Source organism: Chiloscyllium plagiosum, chromosome 28 (genome assembly GCF_004010195.1).
Source record: "Chiloscyllium plagiosum isolate BGI_BamShark_2017 chromosome 28, ASM401019v2, whole genome shotgun sequence".
Lineage (NCBI taxonomy): Eukaryota > Metazoa > Chordata > Chondrichthyes > Orectolobiformes > Hemiscylliidae > Chiloscyllium > Chiloscyllium plagiosum.
In genome coordinates, this window is record NC_057737.1 from 48,141,096 (window position 1) to 48,165,797 (window position 24,702).

The 24,702-nt window shown below is 42.0% G+C and overlaps 1 protein-coding gene across 5 annotated transcripts in view; it reads left to right on the plus strand.

The window, feature by feature from the left end:
- The window catches only part of LOC122564179 (protein CASP-like), a 601,305-nt gene that overhangs the window by 310,529 nt on the left and 266,074 nt on the right, over nucleotides 1–24,702 (plus strand). For all 5 annotated transcript variants that reach the window (XM_043718857.1, XM_043718858.1, XM_043718860.1 and 2 more), the window contains 2 exons: nucleotides 15,128–15,251; nucleotides 21,763–21,839. In XM_043718857.1, the coding sequence (XP_043574792.1) occupies nucleotides 15,128–15,251; nucleotides 21,763–21,839 (201 nt within the window). The remainder of the gene's footprint in view (nucleotides 1–15,127; nucleotides 15,252–21,762; nucleotides 21,840–24,702) is intronic.

Here is a 24,702-nt window from a genome sequence, read left to right on the forward strand (position 1 = left end):
GACAACAGCCCTCTTCACTATCCACAACTCCACCAATCTTCGTATCGTCTGCAAATTTACTGACCCACCCTTCGACTCCCTCTTCCAAGTCATTAATAAAAATTACAAACAGCAGAGGACCCAGAACTGATCCCTGCGGAACTCCACTTGTAACTGGGCTCCAGGCTGAATATTTACCATCTACCACCACTCTCTGACTTCGACCGGTTAGCCAGTTTTCTATCTAACTGGCCAAATTTCCCTCTATCCCATGCCTCCTGACTTTCCGCAGTCTGGAGGGTAGCAAATGTTGTGCTCTTATTCAAGAAGGGCTGCAAAGAAAAACTTGGGCACGATAGACCAGGAAGCTTAACGTCTGTGGTGGGTAAGTTACTTGAGAAGATTTTGAGGGATAAGATATACATGCGTTTGGAAAGACTGGGTTTGATTAGAAATAGTCAGCAATGCTTTGTGAGTGGGAGATCATGCCTCACAAACTTGTTAGAGTTCTTTGATGGTTCCGAGCGGCATGGTGGTTCAGCAGGTAGAACTCCTGCCTTATAGTGCCAGGGATCGGGGTTCAATTCCAGCTTCGGGCAACTGTCTGTGTGAAGTTTGCACATTCTCCCCATGTTTGCATGGGTTTCCTTCAGGTACTCTGGTTTCCTCCCACAATCCAAAGATGTGCAGGTTAGGTGAATTGACCATGCTAAATTGCCCGTAGTGTTCAGGAATGTGTTGGTTAGGTGCATTAGTCAGGGGAAATATAGGGTAGGGGAATGGATTTGTGTGGGATACTCTTTGGAGGGTCAGTGTGGACTTATTGGGCCAAAGGGTCTGTTTCCATACTGTAGGGATTCTATGTTTCTCATTGACCAGGAAGGTTGATGAGGGCAGGGGTTAGATGTGGTCTATATGTATTTCAGTAAGGCCTTAGATAAGGTTCCACATAGTAGGCTGCTCTGGAAGGTTAGATTACATGGAATTCAGGGGGAAGTGGTGAATTGGATTCAAAATTGGCTTGCTGGTAGGAAGCAGAGGGTAATTGTGGAAGGATGCTTGTTGGACTGGATGCCTGTGACAAGTGGAATGCCTCAGGGTTTGGTGATGGGCCCATTGCTGTTTGTTATCTATATCAGTAATTTGAATGAAACTGTACAAGGCATGTTTAATAATTTTGGAGATGATACTAAAATAGGTGGTAATGTGGACAGTGAGGAAGATTATCAGAAATTGCAGCAGGACATTTATCAGATGGGGAAGTAGGCTGAGAAATAGCAAATGGAACTTGATGTAGATAAGTGTGAGGGTTTGTATTTTGGAAAGTAAGTCAAGATCGAAATTTAGTGGTGAATGGTAGTGGAACAGAGAGATGATGGAGTTCGGGTTCACAGTTCTCTGAAAATGGAGTCACAGGTAGAGAGGGCGGTAAAGAAGACTTTTGGCACAGTGGCCTTCATCAGTCAGGGCATTGAGTATAGAAGTTGGGAAGTTATGTTGCAGTTATATAGGACTTTGGTGAGGCTGCACTTGGAGTATTATGTTCAGTTTTGGGTCACTTTGTTATAGGAAGGATATTATTAAGTTGGAAAGAGTGCAGAAGAAATTGACAAGGATGTTGGCAGGACTCAATTGTCTGAGTTATAGGGAGAGGTTGGACGAGTGAGGGCATTTTTCTGTGGAGCATAGGAGACAGAGGGGGGGACCTTATAGAGGTGTATAAGATCATGAGAGGCATGGATAGGATAAATGCACTCAATCTTTTTCCCAGGTTGGGTAATCAAGAACTAGAGGGCATTAGTTTAAGGTTAGAGGGGAAAGAATAAAAGGGAAGCTGAGGGGCAACTTGTTTGCACAGAAGGTGGTACGCATTTGGAATGAGTTGCCAGCAGAAGTGTTTGACACAGATACATTAACAACATTTAAAAGGCATTTGGCCAAATACATGGATAGTAATGGGTTAGAAGGATATGGGCCAAATACAGGGAAATGGAGTTAATCTGGCAGACATTTTGTTTGGCATGGATCAGTTTGGTCCAAAGGGCCTGTCTTTGTGCTATAGGACTCTACGACTCTGTGATCTCAGCTCCAGAACATCTCTGCAGTTCCTCAGGGTAGTGTCCTAGGCCCAACTATCTTCACTTGCTTCATCTATGGGCTTGCCTCCATCATCAGGTGAGGAGTGGAGATGTTCGCCGATGATTGCAAAATGTTTAACATCATTCACGGCACCTTAGATACTAAAACAGTCAATGTTCACATTCAGATCTTGACAGTCTCCAGGTTTGGGCTGACAAGTGACAATCACTGCTACTTGAGATTAAATGGTATTCCCATCATTGAATTCCCCACTATCAACATCCTTGGAGATACCATTGACCAGAAACTCAGTTAGATTCATCACAAAAACACAGTGACTATAAGAGCAAGTCAAAGCCTCGGAATGCTGTTGCAAGTAACTCACCTCCTTACCACCCAAAGCCTATCTACCATCCGCAAGGCACAAGTCAGGAGTGTGATGGAGTGTTCTGCACTGCCTGGATGGATGCAGCTCCAACTGTGTTTAAGTTTGATACCATTTTGGACAAAGCAGCCTGCTTAATTGGCACCACATCCACAAGCATCCACTTTGTCCACCACGAATGCTGAGTAGCAGCAATGTGTACTATCTGTAAGATGCACTGCAGAAATTCATTACAGATTTTTAGTCAGCACCTTCCAAACTCATGCCCACTTGTATCTAGGACAAGGACATCAAAATACATGGGAGCACCATCACTTGCAAGTTCTCCTCCAACCCACTCATCATTTTGACTTGGAAATAAATCACCGTTCCTTCACTGTCGCTGGGTCAACCTGCTGGAATTCCCTGCCTAAGGCCATTGTGGGTCAACCCACAGCATATGGACTGCACCAGTTGATGAAGGCAGCACACTATCACCTTCTCAAGGGACAACTAGGGATTGGCAGTAAAATGCTGGTCAGTCAGCGATGTCCATTTTCCATTGTTAACTAAAATCAAACAGTTGAAGAGATTAGAAGATGTGTATTTTTTCTTGAAGAAGCTTGATTAAGTACTTTCAAAAAGAATTTAGCTGTTTTATTCATAAAGTGCGCCATTATCATCTCCCCAGGCAGTCCCTTGAAACCCAGGTTAACTTCCTTTCAGCCTGAATTTGCTGACCCTGAGGTGACTAAATAGTCCACTGCTTGAGGTTCCTGATGAGGGGCTTTTGCCCAAAACATTGATTTTCCTGCTCCCCGGATGCTGCCTGACCTGCTGTGCTTTTCCAGCACCACTCTAATCTAGACTCTACCGTTAGATATCTGTATATCCTGGCACAGGCAAAGTGAATCATATTTGAGAACGGGTTAGTGGGGCGCTCAGGTTTTCATACTTTCCTCTGCTGTTTGAATTTGGGCCTGCTTGGTTGGTACCATCACTGAAGTTTCTTCTCCAGTTTGGGAGATCCAGTGCAGAATATTTCTATACATCTGTGGGTTTTTTTTCCTTTTTTTTCATTAAGCCTTTGAAGATGTCCTTAATTTTTTTTGTTCCTTTGTAACTCATTGCCATGGTGAAACTTGGGTAGTGAGCTTATTTTGGAAGTTCTCTGTCTGCCCGCGCAATGTAACTGATTGACAGTAGCCAGTGCTTTGACGCTAGGGGCATCTATTTGAGAGTGGGCACTGCACTTGGAGTTTTAATCCTGTTATTGGATTTGCAGGAATTTGTGGAGGCGTTGTTGATAGTATTTCTGGCATCTGAGATTGAGGGATTTGAGATGTCTGATGTACAACCTTCATGTCTCTGGTACGTGCGATGGGGCAGCTAATGCCATGAGCTTGGAGCAAAGTTTGTAGTCTTTGTCATCAGATGCTGTGTTCCTCGGGCAGCCAAAGGCAGTGCTACCATACTGGAAATGATGATGAATTTCATTTTTGATGTCTGCATTTCTTGAAAGGGGGCTTCCAAGGTATGGGAATTGATTCACATCCAGTGGCTGATTGCCAATCTTAATAGTTGGGCGGTGGTGTGTGGTCAGAACAGTTGGTGGAAGATTTTTGTTTTTCTGGATATTTAATATGAGGACCATGCTCTCATTTGCCTCCTTGAATATGGTAACAGTTTGTAGCTTGGCCTGTGAGTGTGTGCACCCAAGCATACATACTGCAGCTTGATTAACAGTTTTCTGCTCAACTTAGAACATACAACATAGAACATTACAGTGCAGTACAGACCTTTCAGCCCTTGAAACCAATCTGAAGCCCATCTAACCTACACTATTCCATTCTCGTCCATATGCCTATCCAATGATCGTTTAAATGCCCATAAAGTTGGCGAGTCTACTCCTGTTGCAGGCAATATGTTCCACGCCCCAATACTCTCTGAGTAAAGAAACTACATCTGATATCTGTCAGCCCTCATTTTAAAGCTATGTCCCCTCGTGCTAGCCATCGCCATCCGAGGGAAAAGGCTCTTACTGTCCGACCTATCTAACCCTCTGACTATCTTTTATGTTTCAATTAAGCCACCTCTCAACCTTCTTCTCTCCAACGAAAACAGCCTCTAGTCTCTCAGCCTTTCCTTGTAAGACCTTCTCTCCATACCAGGCAACATCCTAGTAGATCCCATCTGAACCCTTTCAAAAGCTTCCTGTAATGCAGTGACCAGAATTGTACCCAATACTGCAAGTGTGGTAGCACCAGAGTTTTGTACAGCTGCAGCATGACCTCATGGCTCTGAAACTCAATCCCTCTACCAATAAAAGCTAATACACTGTCTGCCTTCTTAACAATCCTATCAAGCTGAGTGGCAACTTTCAAGGATCTATGTACTTGGACACCGAGATCTCTCTGCTCATCTACACTACCAAGAATCTTACCATGAGCCCAGTACTCTGCATTCCTGTTATTCCTTCCAAAGTGAATCATATCACACTTTTATGCATTAAACTCCATTTGCCGCCTCTCAGCCCAGCTCTGCAGTTTATCTACGTCCCTCAGTAAACTGCAACATCCTTTGTCACTATCCTCAATTCTACCAACCTTTAGTGTCGTCTGCAAATTTACTAACCCATCCTTCTATGTCCTCATCCAGGTCATATATAAAGGACCCAAACAGATCCTTGCAGTAAACCACTAGTAACTGAACTCCAGGATGAATATTTCCCACCAGGGCCCACCTTATCTCTTCTTTCAGCAAGCCAATTTCTGATCCAAACCACTAAATCACCTTCAATCCCATGTCTTCGTATTTTGTGCAATAGCTTACTATGGGGAACCTTCTCAAACACCTTACTGAAATCCATATACACTACATCAACCACTTTATCTTCATCCACCTGTTTGGTCAACTTCTCAAAAAACACAATAAGGTTTGTGAGGCATGACCTACCCTTCACAGAACTATGTTGACTCTCCATTAACTTATTCCTTTCTAGTTGATTATAAATCCAATCCCTTATAGCCCTTTCCAATGCTTTACCCACAACTGAAGTAAGGCTTATAGGTCTATAGTTGCCAGGGTTGTTTCTACTCCTCTTCTTGAACAAGGGAACAACATTTACTCTCCTCCTGTTTTCTGGCACTATTCCTGTAGACAATGATGACATAAAGATCAAAGCCAAAGGTTCTGCAGTCTCCTCCTTGGCTTCCCAGAGAATCCTAGGATAAATCCCATCTGGCCCAACTTGTAGCAGCTTCATTCCAATGGGAAGCTTCATGCATATGGAATGGAGTATTGCAGTGAGGAAGATGGAGAAGGGATTTGGTGTGACGACACAGTGTTACTTGACCCCATATTGTACACATCTTGGGTATGTGGCGGATCATCAGCGAGGATCATGGCTTGCAAATTATCTTGTCATTGGCAGAGCATGGTGTTGGGTTTCTCCAGGGAGCCAAATTTGAGAGGGATGATCTGTAGCCTCTTGGACGACAAAATCAAAGGCTTTGTAAGGTCAAAGGAGGCCATATATGAACGTTGCTGTGGCTCTGAACACTTTATTTGGACTTGCATTGCTGTGTATGTCATGTGCACTTTGCCTTTTGATGGACAGAATTTGCATTACAACTCCTGTAGGACCTCCTTAACCACTGGGAGAAGGTGACTAAGGAAGGATTTTGCAACAACCTTTCAATGTGGCAGATAGTGGAAAGAGCTGTCTGTAATGACCACACTCAATATTATCTCATTTCCTGAACTTGGTCATAATTAACGCATCTCAGAGTTCAGTAGGCATGTTTTCCTTCCAGATAAGGGAGACAAGAATATGTATCAATGCAAAGAGTGCATCTCTACCATATTTCAATATTTTGTCAGAGATTCCTACACTGCACTTGCAGCCTTGTTGTTTTCTGCTGTTGGATAGATTTTTAAAAACATGTCGGGTTGTGGTTATGCTGAGGTGGTAGTGCTTAGTATTATTTTCACCTCTCAGGTCTTCGCTCTCTTAGGTCTCTGGGTGTTTGGGCTGCAGATGGCCTTGACTATGCTGAAGAATCCAAGTGCACCATGACTGCCAGTGAGTTCCTGATTTTCCTATGCTCTTCCGCCCACCATCTGTCAGTCACGGAATTCTCATTGAACCTCTGCCTTCATTTGTCAGTAGACCTATATTCTTTCCCGTCGGATTTGGTGGTGTTTCAGTTCAGGAACAGCTTGCATTTGTGATTTAGCAGTTTCTAGATTTCCTGGTCATTCTTGTCAAACCACCTGTGACATTTCCCATTAGAAAAACCAGGAGTCTCCCCACAATTGTTGTTTATGATGGATTTAAGGGCAGGCCGAGTGTTATGGACATTTTGTGGTTCCTTCCTGTTTGTTAAGCATTGTCAGGGTTGGCTGCAGCTGACACAATAGCTGACACTGATCCTTAATATCAGTGTCCGTGCCATTTCTCATAGCCATGCATACACCCACAGACACTTACACTCTCTCTCTCTCTCTCTTCCCTTTGTCACATATGCATTCACCTTCCTTTCTGTCCTCATGCATGCAAACATTTCCTGTGACCTGGATGGCCTTGTTGTTGGGCTTCTCCTGTCAGGTGCGATTCTTTTACTTTACCAAACTTCCACATAGATTTGTTGTCAGAAACGACATGACCAGCTATCCTTAGTAGCCACACACGCAGATGACAAACAACATGAATTTGACTGGGACAACACTACTATTATAGGACAAGCCAAACAGAGAACAGCCAGGGAATTCCTAGAGGCATGGCACTCATCCACAGATTCAATCAATAAGCACATCGACCTGGACCCAATATACCGACCACTGCAACGGACCGCTGGAACTGACAACCAGAAGCGGCAGATTCAAACCACTACAAATGCCGGAGGAAAGATCACAGAAGCGCTTCACAGGAGGCTCCCAAGCACTGAGGATGTCACCTAGACAGGGGATGAAACGTCTGCAACACAAGTTCCCAGCTCGGCGAACAGAATCACAACAACGAGCACCCGAGCTACAAGTCTTCTCACAAACTTTGATGATCACCCCTTTCCTTTGTAAATTTGGAGAATTAATTTAACATTCTCCCCATATCCTCTGCATCTTCACACAAGTTCCCTTCTTCATCTCTGATGGGTCCTACTTTTTCCTTAACGATTCTTTTGTTCTTTATATACTGGTAGCACATCTTTGGGTTTTAATTTATCTTGCTTGTTAATATTTGTTCATGCCCTAGCTTTGATTTCCTTATTTCTTTTTTAACTTGTTCCCTGTACTTTCTATACTGCAGTGTTATGATTTATTTGTGATGATCATGAACTTTTATTTTCTGTTTAATTTTCATTTATATTTTTCTAGACAACCATGGGGGGGGGCGGTCTAGATTTGGTAGTACCATTCTTATTTTTGGAGGGAACATTTTTGTTTTACGCCCTAAGGATCTGACTTTTTAGTGCCTGCCACTGATTTCCCACTCATTTATTCTTTAGCAGTCCTGTCCAGTCCACTTCAGCCAAATCACTTCTCAGTTCTGTAAAGTTTGTCTTCCCCCAGTTTAAAACTTTTACTCCTAATTTACCTAACCCCGATTATGGTCTTCACCTACTTGCCCATCTTCATTTCCCAAAGTTAAATCCAGAATTGCATCTCCTCTCATTGGGCTTGTCATGCATTGTTTAAAATTTTTTCCTGGATTCAGAACATTAATTTTTCAAAATCAGTACCCGTTATATAATTTGAAACCCTGTTGAATTTGGGATAGTTAGTTAACGTCGCCATCTACTATTGCCCTCTTATTTCTACAGACAGAAATATGTCTATATTTATGTTCTTCTCTCGCTCTCTCACTATTTGGGGGGGTGTAGTATACTCCTAAAAGTGTGACTGCCCATTATTTATTTCTAAGCTCAACCTATAAAGCCTCATTTGTTAACTCATTTAATATATCAACCCTTCTCACAACTGTAACTGATTCTTTAACAAATTGCTGCTTCCTCTTGTTTTGTTGTCACCCACTCTATCCTGCCTGCAAACTCTATATCCACTCTATATAACTCGCTGACACCTCCTCCTACTGCCCCCTTGACCATGACCCCACCTCTCATCACCAGGCCATCATCTCCCAAATCAACTACTACCTCATCATCTCAGTGGATCTCCCATCTACAGCCTCCAACCTGATAGTTCCCCAGCCCCGCACCTCCCGGTTCTAACTTTTATCCAAAATCCACAAACCTGACTGCCCTGGTCAACCAATTGTCTCCACCTGCTCTTGCCCCACTGAACTCAATTCCTCCTATCTTGATTCTGTCCTTCCCCCTCGGTGCATGACCTCCCCACATACATCCGGGACACCACCCACACCTTCCACCTCCTCCATAACTTTTGATTCCCCAGCCCCCAGCACCTCACCTTCACCATGGACGTCCACTCCCTATACACCTCCACCGCCCATGATGAAGGCCTAAAAGCCTTCCGTTTCTTCCTTTCCCACCGACCTAACCAATTCCCCTCCACTGGCACACTCATTTAATTATTGGAACTGGTCCTCACCCTCAACAACGTCTCCTTCAAATTCCTACAGCCTGCATGGACCCCAGCTATGCCTACCTCTTTGTCGAATATGTGGTATAGTCCCTCTTCGTGGCTACACCAGCACCATCCCCCATCTTTTCCTCCTCTACATTGATGACTGTATTGATGCCACCTTGTGCTCCCACAAGGAGATTGAACAGTTCAGCAAGTTCACCAACACCTTCAACCCTGACCTCAAGTTCACATGGGCCATCTCTAACACCTCTCTCTCTTCTTGGACCTCTTCTGCCCCCACCCCCTCAACCGCAACAAGAATAGAACCCTCCTGGTCCTCACATTCCACCCCACAAATCTCCATATACAGCGCATTATCCTCCACCATTTTGCCACTTACAATCAGACCCCATCAGCAAAAATATATTTCCATCCCCACCTTTATCTGCGTTTCGCAGAGACTATTCCCTCCTTGAATCCCCCATTGGGTCCACACTCCCCACCAAACCACCATCTTCCCTTGCCGCTGCATGAGATGTAAAGCCTGTGCCCACACCTCACCTCCATCCAAGGCCCTAAAAGATCATTTCAAATCCAACAGAGATTTTCCTGCACATCGTCCCACCTCATTTATTGCAAGTGTTGCTCTCAATGTGGTCTTCTCTACAGCAGGGAGACCAAGCGCCAACTCGCGTAGCGGTTCAGGAAACATCTCTAGTCTGCATGCACCCAACAACCCCACCACCCTCTGGCCAACCACTTCAACTTCCCCTCCCATTCCCTCAAGGACATGAAAATCCTGGGCCACCTCCACCGCCAAATCAAAGCCACACGCTGACTGGAGGAAGAACACCTCATGCCTTGGGACTCTACAACCACACGGCATCAACATTGACTTCACCAGTTTCTAAATCCCCCCCCCCAAATCACCTTATCCTATATCCAAACCTCCAACTCGGCACTGCCCTCTTGACCTGACCTACCTGTCCATCTTCTTTCCCACCCATCCACTCCACCTTCCACACTGTCCTATCACAATCATCTCTGACCTCCACTGGAATCATGCATATATGTAAACAATGAGATGTGCACTTAGCTTTCTGTTTAAACTAGCTAGAAATTACAGTGATGCATTCATGACTAAAGTGAAACTAATGACATATGAAATGTAGACAAGTAAAATTTAAATTTGAAATAGACCAGTGCCACCTTTGTGTTCTGAATTTCTTGGTTTCCCTGCTCGTCCAACAGACTCTTTTGAAGTCAGTAATGAAGCGAGATTGACACATTGGATTGTTTTCCTTAGAGCAGAGGAGATTGAGGGGACTCTTTTCTGAGATACTGTCGGAGAATGTTCCAATTACAAAAAGAGGCCACATACAGATCTTGTGAAATTGATGAATATTGGTTTATTTCTCAGGATATGGTGGGAAGAGAAAGTGACAGGACTGGCACAGTTAAGTCAAGGATTCTGTTATCTGAGCTGAAGACACATTTTTTGTAGTGTGTTAATTACAATACAATATGAATTAAATTACATTCAATGGAAAACAATCAGTTGTCCGGTAGTAGCCATCAGGTAATAATTATGACAGGAGGTTCCGTTCCTCTGCTAGAGCAGGTGCTAATGTCCAATATCCTGGTTACAGTAGATCTGCAGGGTGATGTGCATTCTTATCAGGTATCTGGATGCCACTCAGTCTAGGTAGGCTTTGTAGGGCTTCAGTACTTGAGGAGACTAGGGATGCCTTTGGGGCTGCAGGAGCAGTGATGCTATTATGAGGTAGGAAGTCTGTTATTAGATCATCTCAAGAGTGTATTCCTTCAGTCTGGAAGCTGTTTAGGTAATGTCTTGTTTTGCTGTTTAGCTCCTGAGCTGGTTGTTGTCAGATTGAGGTATTATGGGTATGTTTCGTTAAGAACAGACATGTTTTCTGTGAGCAAGTAGTGGGCAGGCAGAGTGGTTTATCTTTTCTCCTACAGATATGTAAAACTATGAGGGGCAAAGGTAGGGTAGTTAAGAAAAAACTTTTCCCCTTAATCAGTGACCAGGAGACCTGGATTTAAGGTAAGGTACAGAGGGTTTACAGATGTGAGGAACAAACCTTTCATCCAGAAAGTAGTGGGAGAAGGGCCTGTTTCCACACTGTAAGTAATCTAATCTAATCTAGTAATCTAATAAGAAAAAACTTTTCCCCTTAATCAGTGATCAGGAGACCTGGATTTAAGGTAAGGTACAGAGGGTTTACAGATGTGAGGAACAAACCTTTCATCCAGAAAGTAGTGGGAATGTGGAACTCTCTGCTTGTAAGTGTGTTAGAGGTAAAAACAAAAGCCCATAGAGGGTTTAAAAATAATTTAGATGTGCACTTGCGATGCCAAGGCATATAATCATATGGGAAAGGGCTGGAAAATGAGATTAGAGTAGTTCGGTGGTTGGTTTTGACCAGTGCAGATACAATGGGCTGAAGAGTCTTTTTCTGTGATGTCGATCTCTGTAACTCTTTTATACTTATATACTCTGCATTGTCAGCCAATAATGTATTTCACCAAAGAAACTTCTCCTACCATGTGATCACACTGGATTCCCTTGCATTTTTAAGGTTTAATGATAATCATGCAGGAACTGGCCAAATGCAAGAGAGGGGATGTAGTGCCTATTGCTGCTTCTGTTGATTCGAACATTGCACCAGGGTTACAACTCTGTCCTTAGATTGGGTCCCAACTTACGATTTTGGCAAGTACTGCTCTTTGGGTCTAAGCTGATTGTTCAAGGCTGAACATTTATGAGAAGTGAAAGGGGTGGTTGTGTGTGAGAAAGTATCACAATAAGCATTCAACACATTCAAGTGAAAGGAAAATAAGAAAGTCAACAGGTACTTGTGCAGCAAGGCAATATGGCTAGATCTCAAGAATAGGAAAGATGAAATCACAATGTTGAGGGTACATTGTGGAAATAGAGGAGAGAATATGTGGACAGGTTTTGGAAAGATGTAAAAACAGCAAGATTGTTGTGGTGGGTGATTTTAACTTCTCCTCTTGATCAGGGAAGGGGTTATTCAGGATCTGGTTTTGAGAAATGAGCCCTGCCAGATGAACGAAGTTTCAGTTGGGGAGCATTTCAGGAGTAGTATCTATAATGTTGAGCCTTTTAAGATACTCATGGATAGGGCCAACAGCAGTCCTCGGGTGAAGGCGTTAAACTGGAGGAAGGTGAGTTACAACAAGATTAGGCAGGAACTGGAGAATTTTGATTGGAGGCAGTTGTTTGAAGGTAAATCCATATCGGAAATGTGGGAGTATTTCAAACGGCAGTTGATAAGAGTTTAGAAGCTGCACATTCCTGTGAGAATGAAGGATAGGTATGGCAAGTTACATGAACCTTGGATGATTTGGGATGTTATGACTTTGGTCAACAAGAGAAAAGAAGCATACATAAGATCTGGGTGGATGGAACTGACGAAGCCCTTAAAGTATATAAGGAAAGTGGGAAAGAAAACAAAGAATTAGAATGGCTAAAAGGGGTTATGAAAAATCGTTAGCGTACAGGACTAAGGAGAATACCAAGGCTTTTTATATGTATATAAAAAGCAAGAGGGTAATCAGGGAAAAAGTTGGCCTACTCAAGGACAAGGAGGGAATCTATGTGTGGAGCCAGAAGGGATAGGTGAGTTCTGAAACGAAAACTTTTTGTCGGTATTCACCAAAGAGAAGGAATTAGTGGAGGATGATCTCGGAGAAGAGAATGTCGAATTTCTGCGCCGCATTACTATTAAAAAGGAAGAAGTGTTGTGCATCTTAAAAAGCATTAAGGTAAATAAGTACCCAGGTCCTAATGGGATCAATCCCAGGAATATTGAGGGAGGCAAGAGAACAGTTCACTGGAGCATTAACAGACATCTTTGTATCCTCCGTGGCCACAGGTGAGGTCCCAAAGGACTGGAGAATAGCCAGTGTTTCCCCATTGTTTAAGAACGATAGCGGGGATAATCCAGGAAATTACAAGCCTTTGAACCTCACCTCAGTGGCGGGGAAATTATTGGAAAAGATTCTCAGGGACAACATATAGATGCATTTAGAAGCAAATTATAGTGATAGACAGCATAGTTTTGAGAGGAGTGATTGTGCCTCACTGACTTAAGTTTTTTGAGGAGGTGACAAAGATGATTGAGGGAAAAGCAGTTGATGTTATCAGCATGGACTTCAGAAATGTCTTTGACAAAGTCAGTCATGGCAGATTGGTACAAAAGATGAAGTCGCATGGTATCAGGGTGAGCTGGCAAATGGATACAGAACTGGCTTAGTCATAGGAGACAGAGGGTAGCGTGGAAGGATGCTTTTTGGAATGGAGGGTTCCGATATGGATTTACCTTCAAACAACTGCCTCCAATCAAAATTCTCCAGTTCCTGCCTAATCTTGTTGTAACTCGCCTTCCTCCAGTTTAACGCCTTCACCCGAGGACTGCTGTTGGCCCTATTCATGAGTATCTTAAAATGCTCGTGGCGTTCGACAGGGATCAGTGCTGCTCGTGGTCTACTACAAAAATGATTTGGAGGAAACTGTAGCTGGTTTGCAGTTGTTACAAAGATTGATGGAGTTGCGGGCAGTGAGGAGGATTGTCAGTGGATACAGCTGGATATAGATCATTTGGAGGCATGGGCAGAAAAATGGCAGATGGAATTTAATATGAGGTGATCTATTTTGGAAGGTCAAGTGCAGGTGGAAATTATACAGTGAAAGGCAGAACCCTTAGTAGTATTGATATGCAGAGGGATCTGAGTGGGCAGGTCCACAGATCACTGGAAGTGGCAGCGCAGGTAGATAAGATAGTAAAAAAGGCCCATGGCATGCTTGCCTTCATTGAAAGGGGATTGAATATAAGCATAGGTAAGTTGTGCTGCAGCTTTATAGACCTTGGTTAAGCCACACTTGGAATATTGTGTCCAGTTCTGGTCCCCACACTACCAGAAGGATATGGATGCTTTGGAAGGGGTACAGAAAAGGTTTTCCAGGATGTTGCCTGGTCTGGGGGAATTTTAGCTATGAAGAAAGGTTGGATAGACTGGGTTTGTTTTAACTGGGATGTAGGAGGTTGTGGGGCAACCTGATAGAAGTTTTAAGATTGTGAATGGCTTGGATAGAATGGAAAGTACGAGGCTTCATCCCAGAGCGGAGCGGTCAGTTAGTAGGGAACATAAGTTCAGGGTGCAGGGAAGTTTTAAAGATATGTGCAAGGCAAGTTTTTCACACAAAGAGTGGTGAGTGTCTGGAATGTGCTGCCAGAGGACATGGTGGAAGCAGATACAACAGCAGCATTCAAGAAACACCTGGATGCATATATGAATAGGAAGGGATTAGAGGGAAATGGATCCTGTAAGTAAAGACAGTTTTAGTATGGAGGGGCAAAATGTGTCAGAGCAGGGTTGGAGGGCTGAATAACCTGATCCTCTGCTGTATTGTTCTTTGTACTAAGGGAAAAACTGTTCCCATAGCTGGAATTTTTGAGAACCAGATGACGCTGATACAAATTGAGTGGCAAAAGAACCAGTGGTACCATGAGAATAAGTTGTTTGCAGTGATTGATTAGGATCTTGAATGCCTGAAAGCATGACAAAGATAGGTTTACTTGTGTCTCTTTCGAAAGAGCATTATATAATGACCTGAAGATAAACGTGCAGGATTATGGTGGAAGGCTGAGGATTGGGATTAGCTGAATTTTTTTTTGTGGATAGCTATTCCAGATTTGACAGGCTGAATGGCCGCCTTTGGACTTGTAACTATTTTGTGATGCATTTGTTGTTGACTATGTTGATTGGCTTCCAAGATCAAAAGTTATAAATGGCTTTACGATCTTTAGTGAACAGAAGCTAAAGTCTAGTCAATAAAGTGGTGTAATATTTTGACATTGATTTTCTCATGAGTCATTTCAGTGGGCCAAGAGTATCCTTTAAAGCAAACTCTATTGATCGTTCATAACCTAACCATTTGAACTTCAATTTAACATTTAAGGAATAATGGGACTCCAAAGGGACTAGTATCAATTGATTATATGTCAGGTCTGTAAAGCTGCAGTCTAAATCATGGCACGTTTTCAGAGTACAGGAAAGCTCCTCATGTAGAACTGCACAATAACTGTGTAAACGCTTCTTGTTTTACAGAGGTTACAATAAAAGCACTTAAAGAAAAAATCAAAGAGTATGAACAGACCTTGAGCAGCAGAGCAGAAAGCCTTGCACTTGAAAAAGAGCAGAAATTGCAGAATGACTTCACAGAAAAAGAAAGGTGAGTTAATGCCTCTTTTTTCATTCCATGTTTTGCACAATATGTTTTTTTTAAAGTTTATTCTCTTGGAGGCAGGCATTTCCTGTTTCTGGTTGAGGAATTCATCAGATGATAAAGCTGTTTCCCTGATCGTTTTCATTTTTGAGACCATTGACTGGCTGAAGTAGGGGCATCTGTTTCTACTCCATAATGCATGCAAGATGCATCTCTGACTATGTGTGACATGTCACCAAAAGGTTTAGTGAAAAACTGATGAAACATGTCTCCATGTAGATGCTACAGCTATGAAGCTAGTTCTGAAAAATATTTAATGGGACTTAATTCTGAGGTTAAATATGCTTGCCAAACAACCCCCACAATCAAGAATACTGTCAGAATGTTAGAGCAGCCAGACTCACAACTTCCGTGATTACATTTTTTTTTACTGTCACTTGTCAAAGAGGCTGGCGATTTTGTTCTTAAGACAGCATTATTTGCTTGCTGTAAGAATACTGTATTTTTTTTTAAAAATCACTCTATGATGTACTAAAAAAGCATAAGGACTGTGGATTGTGAGACAAGGTTTAATTTCTTTAATGTTTGGATACTCAACTAGCATTAGCTGTTGGTGATGATGTGTAGTACTGAATGTCGGTGATATCCCCATCCAAAGGCAGCTGGAGAAAATCAGAATTTCACATTCCTCCCCCAGACTAAGATTATCAGACATTAGGGATGTGTTCACCAGGCACATTCATCTGTTAGAATTCAGTTGATCAGTGCTTTGTGAGGCGCACACATTGTGTTAAATGACATATTGCTATCATAGAATGGGTTGATAGTAAGGACTAGTGACAGTGTATTATTCATACATCCATTGAAATACAGGTATTTTTGAACTTAATCCGTCTAGTAGTTCTTTTCAGTTGATTTTAGGCTGTTTTGTTCACTGGTGCTGCAGCCGAACATTGCCATTAATTGTTCTGTGGGAATTATGCTTTATGTTGTTTGTGTATCTGTTTCTCATTGTACTTTGTTTAGTGATTTACTTTACCTGCCAAAAAAAATCAAGTCTATAGCTACACAGCAAGTATCCATGTTAAAAGTTTCAATGTTGAAGTCTTTCAGTTCCAAAGTTGTTAGCAGCTCTTTTTTTTCATGTCAATAGGTAGACATTACCATTCACTTCTACAACTCTCAGTGTTATCATAGTAATTTGGAGCAACTGTTGCTGTCATGCCCCTGGTTAGGCCTACAGCTACATCAATTACTCAGTACCCAGATCTCCACATCCCAATTGTAGTTTCAGGGCATCCCGCAACACAAAATAATGGTTTGTAGATTTAGTTGGGAATGGGATTGAAACGATACAGCTACTGTTACATAAATTGGTTGGAGTCTTTGTTTTGTCTGGCCAATTGTGTGTCTGTGTGTTGTGATAATTAACTGCTGTACAGTATTTGACTTTGTTGCTTTTATCTTGGAGTTACTTTCTTTACTAAAAACTGGGGATCTGATAATCAGCAAGATTTATATGAACTGTCTTCTACTGTGACTTTTCTATTATGCAGCAGAAATCACAGCCTGGGGCTCCTATAAGAAGGAAATAATATGCAGCATAAAACTTGAGCTCACTCCCAACTAGTATTGGAAAAATATAGATGTAGTTTTAACTTCAAAATACTCTTTGCTAATATTCAAAAGTACAACGGATTAAAGAAGGGGAGAGTAAAATAATAGTCAGTTCTGCAGTAACACAATGCGAATTGGCTATGACGCGATTGAAGAATTTAGACTGTCATTTGAAGAACGTCAACTTTCCTTATCTGTATTGGCTATAATGCAATTCCTGTCCCAATAGTTTAAGTGGTTCTGCTATTACACAATTTTCTTACAATGCAGGATTGCACGGGAACAGAACTATCGCATTATATCAGTACAGACTGTATACCGAAAATAGTATCATTCTTCCTTTCAGAAAACCATGGAACTTAAGTTCCCGCAGTATTTGTCCTTCTGTGGCACCTCTGGTGGCTCAGGAGTTGGTTTGAAAGTCAGGAGTAATTAGAATAGATTCGATTCCCTATAGTGTGGAAACAGGCCCTTCGGCCGAACAAGTCCACACTGACCCTCCGAAGAGTAACCCACCCAGACCCATAACCTCTGACTAACGAACCTAACACTATGCGTAATTTAACATGGCCAATTCTCCTGGCCTGCACATCTTTGTGACTGTGGGAGGAAACCCACGCAAACGCGGGGAGAATGTGCAAACTCCACACAGTTGCCCAAGGCTGAATTCAAACCTGGCCCACTGTGCTGTGAGGCAGCAGTGCTAACCACTGAGCCACCGTGCTGCCCAAATTCTTTGTAAAGTGTAAAAGGGAAAGCAGTTATGAGCTGAAATGCTCTGCAATCTTTATATTTGGAGATAACCCTGTCAGAGTGTTTTAAGAGGCTTTGTCCTCAAGCTTTTTGTGATGTAACAAGTTACAGGAACAATACAGCATCTTTAACACACAGGAGCAGAAGCAAGCCATTCAGCCCATCGAATCTGCTACAACACTCAATAAGATCACATCTGATCTGAAACTCATCAACTCCACTCCACTTTCCTGCATTTTGCCCAAAACCCTTGATTCCCGTATTGATTAAAAGTGTATAACTCCTTATCAAATGGCTTCTGAAAATCCAAATATGTTACATCTACTACTACCCTTATATCTCTTATTTTAATACATTTTCATGTGTGATTTCCCCTTTGTGAAGTCATGTTGACTCTGCTTGATCATTCTATGCATTTCTAAATGCTATGCTATTACATCTTTTATTATAGACTCTAACATTTTTCCAATAACAGACATTAAGCTAACTAGCCTCTGGTTACCTTTTCTTTTTGCCTCCTTCCCAATTAAAAGAAAGGTATTACATTAGCAGTTCTGGAAACATAGCAAATCGTGCAGGAATAGGCTATTCAGCCCTTGGAACTTGCACTACCATTGAATATGATCATAGTTGATAATGTAATTCCAGTATCTCACTCCTGCTATCTCTCCATATCCCTTGATCCCTTTAGCTGCAAGGGCCATGTCCAGCTCTGTTTTGAATATATCTAACAAGCTGGCCCCAACAGCTTCCTGTGGCAGAGAATTCCACAGGTTCACAACTCTCTGAAAGTCTTCCTCATCTCAGTCCTGAATAGTTTACACCTTATTCTTAGACTGTGACCCCTAGTTCTGGACATCCCCCCAACATAGAGGACATTCTTCCCGAATCTAGCCTGTCCAGTCTCATCAGGATTTTATATCTTTCTATGTGATTCCCCCCTCCCCATTCTTCTAAATTCCTGTGAGTACAAGACCAGTCGATCTAGTCTTTCATCATATGTCTATCCCAGGGATCAGTCTGGTGAACCTTCGCTGGACTCCCTCAACAGCAAGAATGTCCTTCCTCAGGTCGGGAGACCAAAACTGCCCACAATACTGAAGGTGTGGATTTACCAAGGCCCTGTATAATTGCTGAAAATGTGTTGCTGGAAAAGCGCAGCAGGTCAGGCAGCATCCAGGGAACAGGAGAATCGACGTTTCGGGCATAAGCCCTTCTTCCTGAAGAAGGGCTTATGCCCGAAACGTCGATTCTCCTGTTCCCTGGATGCTGCCTGACCTGCTGCGCTTTTCCAGCAACACATTTTCAGCTCTGATCTCCAGCATCTGCAGACCTCACTTTCTCCTGTATAACTGCATCAATTCTCTGGAATGTTCCTGGTTATTCTAGACATGTAATTGTCTCATCAGTGTGTCTCGTAAAAGAAGATTTGGTGGGCTCTCAGGTTAAAATCCCAGTGTGCTGTTTGACAAATCTACTGGAATGTTTCAAAGCTATAACTGGTAGAGTCGAGCAGTGGATGTGGTTTACTTGGATTTTCAGAAGGCTTTCAGTATGGTCCCACATAAGAGATTAGCATGCAAAATTAAAGCACATTGGTTTGAGGAGAGCGTACTGACATAAATACAGAACTGTTTGGCAGACAGGAAAAGAAAGATAAGAATAAATATCTCTCTTTCTGAGTGGCAGATAGTGGGATATTACAGGGACCAGTCCTTGGATCCCAACTGTTCACAACATACATTCCTGATTTAGATGAGGGAACTAAATGTAATATCTCCACTTTTGCAGATGACACAAATCTGGATGGGAGGGCGAATGGTGAGGTGGATGTGGAGATGCTTCAGTGTGAAATATAATGTGGATAACTATGAGGTTATCCATTTTGTTCGCAAAAACAGCAAGGTGGGATATTATCTGAGTGGTGATAGATTGAGAAAAGGGAAGGTACAATGAGACCTGGGTGTCCTTGCTGAAATTAAGAACACAGGTGTAGCAAGCAGTAAAGAAGACAAATGGTATGTTGGCCTTCATAGCGGGAGGATTCAAGTACAGGAGGCAGGGATGTCTTGCTACATTGTACAGGGCTTTAGTGAGTATTCTATGTAGTTTTGATCTACTTATCTGAGGAAGGATGTCCTGGCCAAGGAGGGAGTGCAACAAAGGTTTACCAGACTGATTCCAGGGACAACAGGACTAAAATATGAAGAGAGACTGAAATCAGTTAGGACTTTGTTCACCAGGGTTTAGAAGAATGCCTTGGGGGGAATTTCATAGAAATCTATAAAATTCTAACACGACAAGACATGGTAAATGCAGGGAAGGGTGTTCCCAATGACTGAGAGTCCCAGAACCAGGGATCCCAGTCTAAGGATATCGGTAGACCATTTAGGCCTGAGATGAGAAATTTCTTCACTCAGAGAATGGTGAGTCTGTGGAATTCTCTACCACAGAAAGTAGTTGAGGTCAAACTACTGAATGTTTTCAAGAAAGAGTTAGATACAGTTCTTAGGGCATGGGGTGAAAGTGGAAACAATTTATTGAGTTTGGTGATGCTATTGAATGGTGGGGAAAGCTCAAAGGGCCAAATGTCTTTCTCCTGCTCCTTGTTTTCTGTGTTCCTATGCTTTCCAGAATTTAAAGATTCTTGGTAGATTATTACCACCGCATCTACTACTTTGTAGCTGTGTCTTGCATTTCATCAGGGAACTTATCAATCTTTATTGTCTTATTAGCCGCTTGTTAGAAAAACTCTTCTGGTTCACTAATGTCTTTCAGGGAAGCAAATGCCATCCTTCCCTTGTCTGGCCTACATGTGATTCCAGATCCACAGCAATGTGGTTGACTCTTAACTGACCTCTGGGCAATTAAGGATGGACAATAAATGCTGGCCTAGCCAGCAACAGCCTCATCCTGTGAGCACCTTTTCTCTCGTGATGGTGTTATGAAGATGTGAGTGTACTGTACCTTTAAGAGAGTCAAAAGCTGGCAGAACTACCTAACAGCACAAAGTGTTCTGAATAAGATACAATGTAACTTGTGGTCCAGCTCCTGGGATAGCTAGGGTAGCTGGTAGCCTGGAGACAAAAAAACAGATTTGAATTAGGTCAATCAGTTTAAATGATACCCCCAAAAATTGCCAAACTCCAATCAAGTTTGAATTAAGTATATTGACAATCTTAAAAGCCAATGACACAATCTGATGCTTTAGGGGTATAAGACTGGGGAAATTGAACAGTTGAGAGGAGAGCTGCCACGCCAAAAGCATGTCGAGACTGCCTGATAAATAGCTCCCTTAAAGGTACCTTTATTGATCCGTGACCTGTGAAGCATAATCCCCAAGAAGAAGAAAAGAAGACACAGGAAGATCCAAATAGAAGGTTTGACAGCTGGCTGGTTTTGAAAATTTGAATTTTTGGTAAATCTTAATCGAGGGGTTTTATCGGACTAGTATTGTAGAAGGGAAGATAAAAAATAGGTTAGAGAAAGGAGTTGTATGTAATTGGTCGTTAATTATTCTCCGTTATGCTTAAAGAAACAAAGTTGTCCATTTTTACTTTAAGTAGTTCTTGGCCTCTCGAATTTTCACAGATTACTGCACGGGATAAATCTTTTCTAGGTTGCTGGTTTAAATTAAGCAGAAGGTTTTACTCCGTGTCATAACAATAGTTATTGTATTTATTTCCACTCCTCGTTCTACCCCTTGATTATTTAGTAATTTCAGAATGCTATTAGTGTTTTCTATTGTTAACACCAGTGCAGGGTATTTATTCCTGGTTCCTCATAATGACCAGTTGGATTGAAGTACCGATGCCATTCACTGCCGGTTATATCATTTTGCTGTGTGCTTATAATTTTTCTTTGATTGCTCTACCAATTTTCTTTGTAATGGAATTTTGAACAGTGAAGTTAAAAGAAGCTGAAAATAAATTCAACAGTAATGGCTTTGAAGTGAAATTATTGTTGAGTGGTTTAAAAGCAAAACAAAAGGAAAGTGTTTATCCTATGATACATGAAACTATGAAGGATCAAAGAGAATAACTTCTTAATGAAGCTGTAGCCTTTCTTGTACACAAGATGCGTTATTGAAGTTGCATCGATTGTGGACTCTTTTGATCATTCTCTTAATATTTCATTTATCTTGCAGGAAATTACAAGAGACTCAAACATCCTTGGCCTCCAAATTTGAGGAGGCTGATCACAAGGTTCAAGTTTTACAGACAGGTAAGAGAATGATTTTGAACCCATGGTCAGGGCTTCATGTGACTCACTGTTTGCATGGTATGTGCACATTCTAATTTAACATAAAACAGAACAGTACAGCAAAGGAACATGTTGAATATATTAAAATGCTTTTACAGACATGTAAATCACTTACAAAATGTAAAAGATTAAAAGTAAAAGCCACAATATTTCAATGCTAAAATTTCTGGTAGAATGAATAATTGGAACGTACAGTTAAGTATAACTGGACAAAATAGTTATTGTATCCAACTTGTGAAAAAGCATTCATGGATATGGGTGTTGATGGTGTGTTAGTATTTCTAACCCATCCCTGATTGCTATCAAGAAGGTGGTGTGTTGCCTTCTTGAACCGTTGCAGTCCATTTCATGTAGGCACATTCACAAGCTTGCCCTAAGTAATTTATTTTGCACATCATTTGTGATAGTATATTTATTTACTTACAAATTTTTTGCTTTTAATGGATTTACTGCTACATGTTAAGGATGTTATTCTCTAAGAACAACTTGTACCCAACCCGGAATATCTTTGAGGGCAGATGAATGGGGATCTCTGGTACTCTATATGTGATACTTCCCCTACAGTTGATATTCTGATATCCTGATATTTTGAATAGTAAAGGTGCATCTAGGCAACAGCGATTATAATAAGGTAGAGTTTCACATTCAGTTTGAAAGGAGACGTTTCATTCTAAGACTGGTGCTTTACAACCTCAATAAATGTAACTGTGACAACATGAAGGCATTGCTGGCTGAACTGAACTGGGAAACTGGCTTAAAAGATAATACGATGGATGTGCAGTGGCGTGCTTTTAAGGAGGCACTTAAAGCAAAGAGTTATCCCAGTTAGAAAGAAAATCTTTGCCTCATCTGTGGCTAAGTAAGGGTGTTAAAGATAGTATGAAATTAAGAGAAACATCGTATAATTCTACGAGGTGTGCTTGGATCAAGTAAAATGTAGTGGTTTAGAACACAGATTGAGTATGAACACCACAAAAATAAAACCAATGGTAGTTTGAAAGAATATATCGAAAGAAACTAGAATGTAGATTGAAGTGGGTAATGTCACACTGAAGCAAATGGTTTGTCTGTTCAGGACAAATGATCAGAAAAGATGGCAAATGTGAATCAAAACTTAGACGAAGGAACGCAATAGCCAAAAGTAATTTTGGGAAGATGAAAGACATGCTAACAATAAGTAAACTCAATATTGGATCAAGGAAAAACTTGCATTCTTTCGTGTGGGCCTTTGAAATGTGTCTTTTAAAACATATGCCAAATATGCTAACTCAGAATAAAATATCCCCCAGGAAGTAATGATCATAGCATGATGGAATTTAATATTCAGTTTATGAGGAAGAAATTTGGGTCGGAAATAACTGTGTTTAACTTAAGGGGAATTGCAATGAAATGAGGTAGAGTTAGCTAAAATGAACTGGGTGGTTAGATTAGCAAGAATGACAATAAGCAAATGTTTCAGGACATTTAAGGAGGCAATTTATGACACTGCAAAAGTCCATCCCACTAAGGAGGAAAGATTCTAAGAGAGGGATAAACCAATCATGTCAAACCAGGGAAGTTAAACAGAGTATTAAGTTAAAAGAAAAAGCATATAGGATGACTATCAGAATCCAGCAAAGGAGGGCTAAAAAGGTAATTTAGACAATTAAAATAAAGCATGATGGCAAACTAGTGAGGAAATGCCTTCCTAACCACTCTACCTACTAATGATGCAACTTTCAAAGAACTATGTACCCGAGCTTCCCAGTCTCTCTATTTGACAATATTACCCAGGGCCCTGCCATTATGGAAAACGATGAAATGGCAGAGGACTTAAATAGTTTGCATCAGTCTTTACGATAGAAGATACATTGAACATCCCATTAATACAAAAGAATAAAGGAGAGGAATTAAGTACCATTGCTGGAGAAATAGGATTAAACAAATTAATGTGGTTAAAGGCAGATAGTCCCTTGGCAGCTTGGTGGCTCAGTGGTTAGCACTGCTCCCTCACATCACCAGGGACTCGGGTTTGATTTTAGCCTCAGGTCTGTGTGGAGTTTGCACATTCTCCCCGTGTCAGCATGGGTTTCCTCCAGTGCTCAGGTTTCCTCCCACAGTCCAGAGATGTGCAGGTTAGGTGGATTGACCATGCTAAATTGCCCACAGAATCCAGCAATGTGCAAGTTAGGTGTGTTAGGCATGGGAAATTCAGGGTTACAAGAATAGGGTGGGAGGGTGAGTCTGGATGGGACGTTCTTTGGAGAGTCGCTGTAAACCCGATGGGCCGAATGGATTGCTGCCACACTAGGGTTCCCGTGATTTTATGATGGCTTGCATCCAAGGATCCCAAAAGAGGTAGCTACAGAGATAGTGGATGCATTGGTTGTAATTTTCCAAAACTCCTTGGAATATAGAGAAATACCAGAGGATTGGAAAACTGCCAGTGTTGCACTCCTACTGGAAAAGGAGAAAGTGAGGTCTGCAGATGCTGGAGATCAAAGTTGAAACTTTATTGCTGGAACAGCACAGCAGGTCAGGCAGCATCCAGGGAACAGGAGATTCGACGTTTCGGGCACAAGCCCTTCTTCAGGAATGAGCAGAGAGTGTTCAGCAGGAGAAGATAAAAGGTAGGGAGGAGGGACTTGGAGGAGGGGCGTTGGAAATGTGATAGGTGGAAAGAGGTCAAGGTGAGGGTGATAGGTCGGAGTAGGAGGGAGGCGGAGAGGACAAGAAGAAGACTGCAGGGCAGGAAGGCGGGGCCGGGCTGGAGGGACCCGGCTGAGACAAGGGGGGGGGAGGGGGGATGAAGAAACTGGTGAAGCCCAAGTTCACCCCCTGTGGT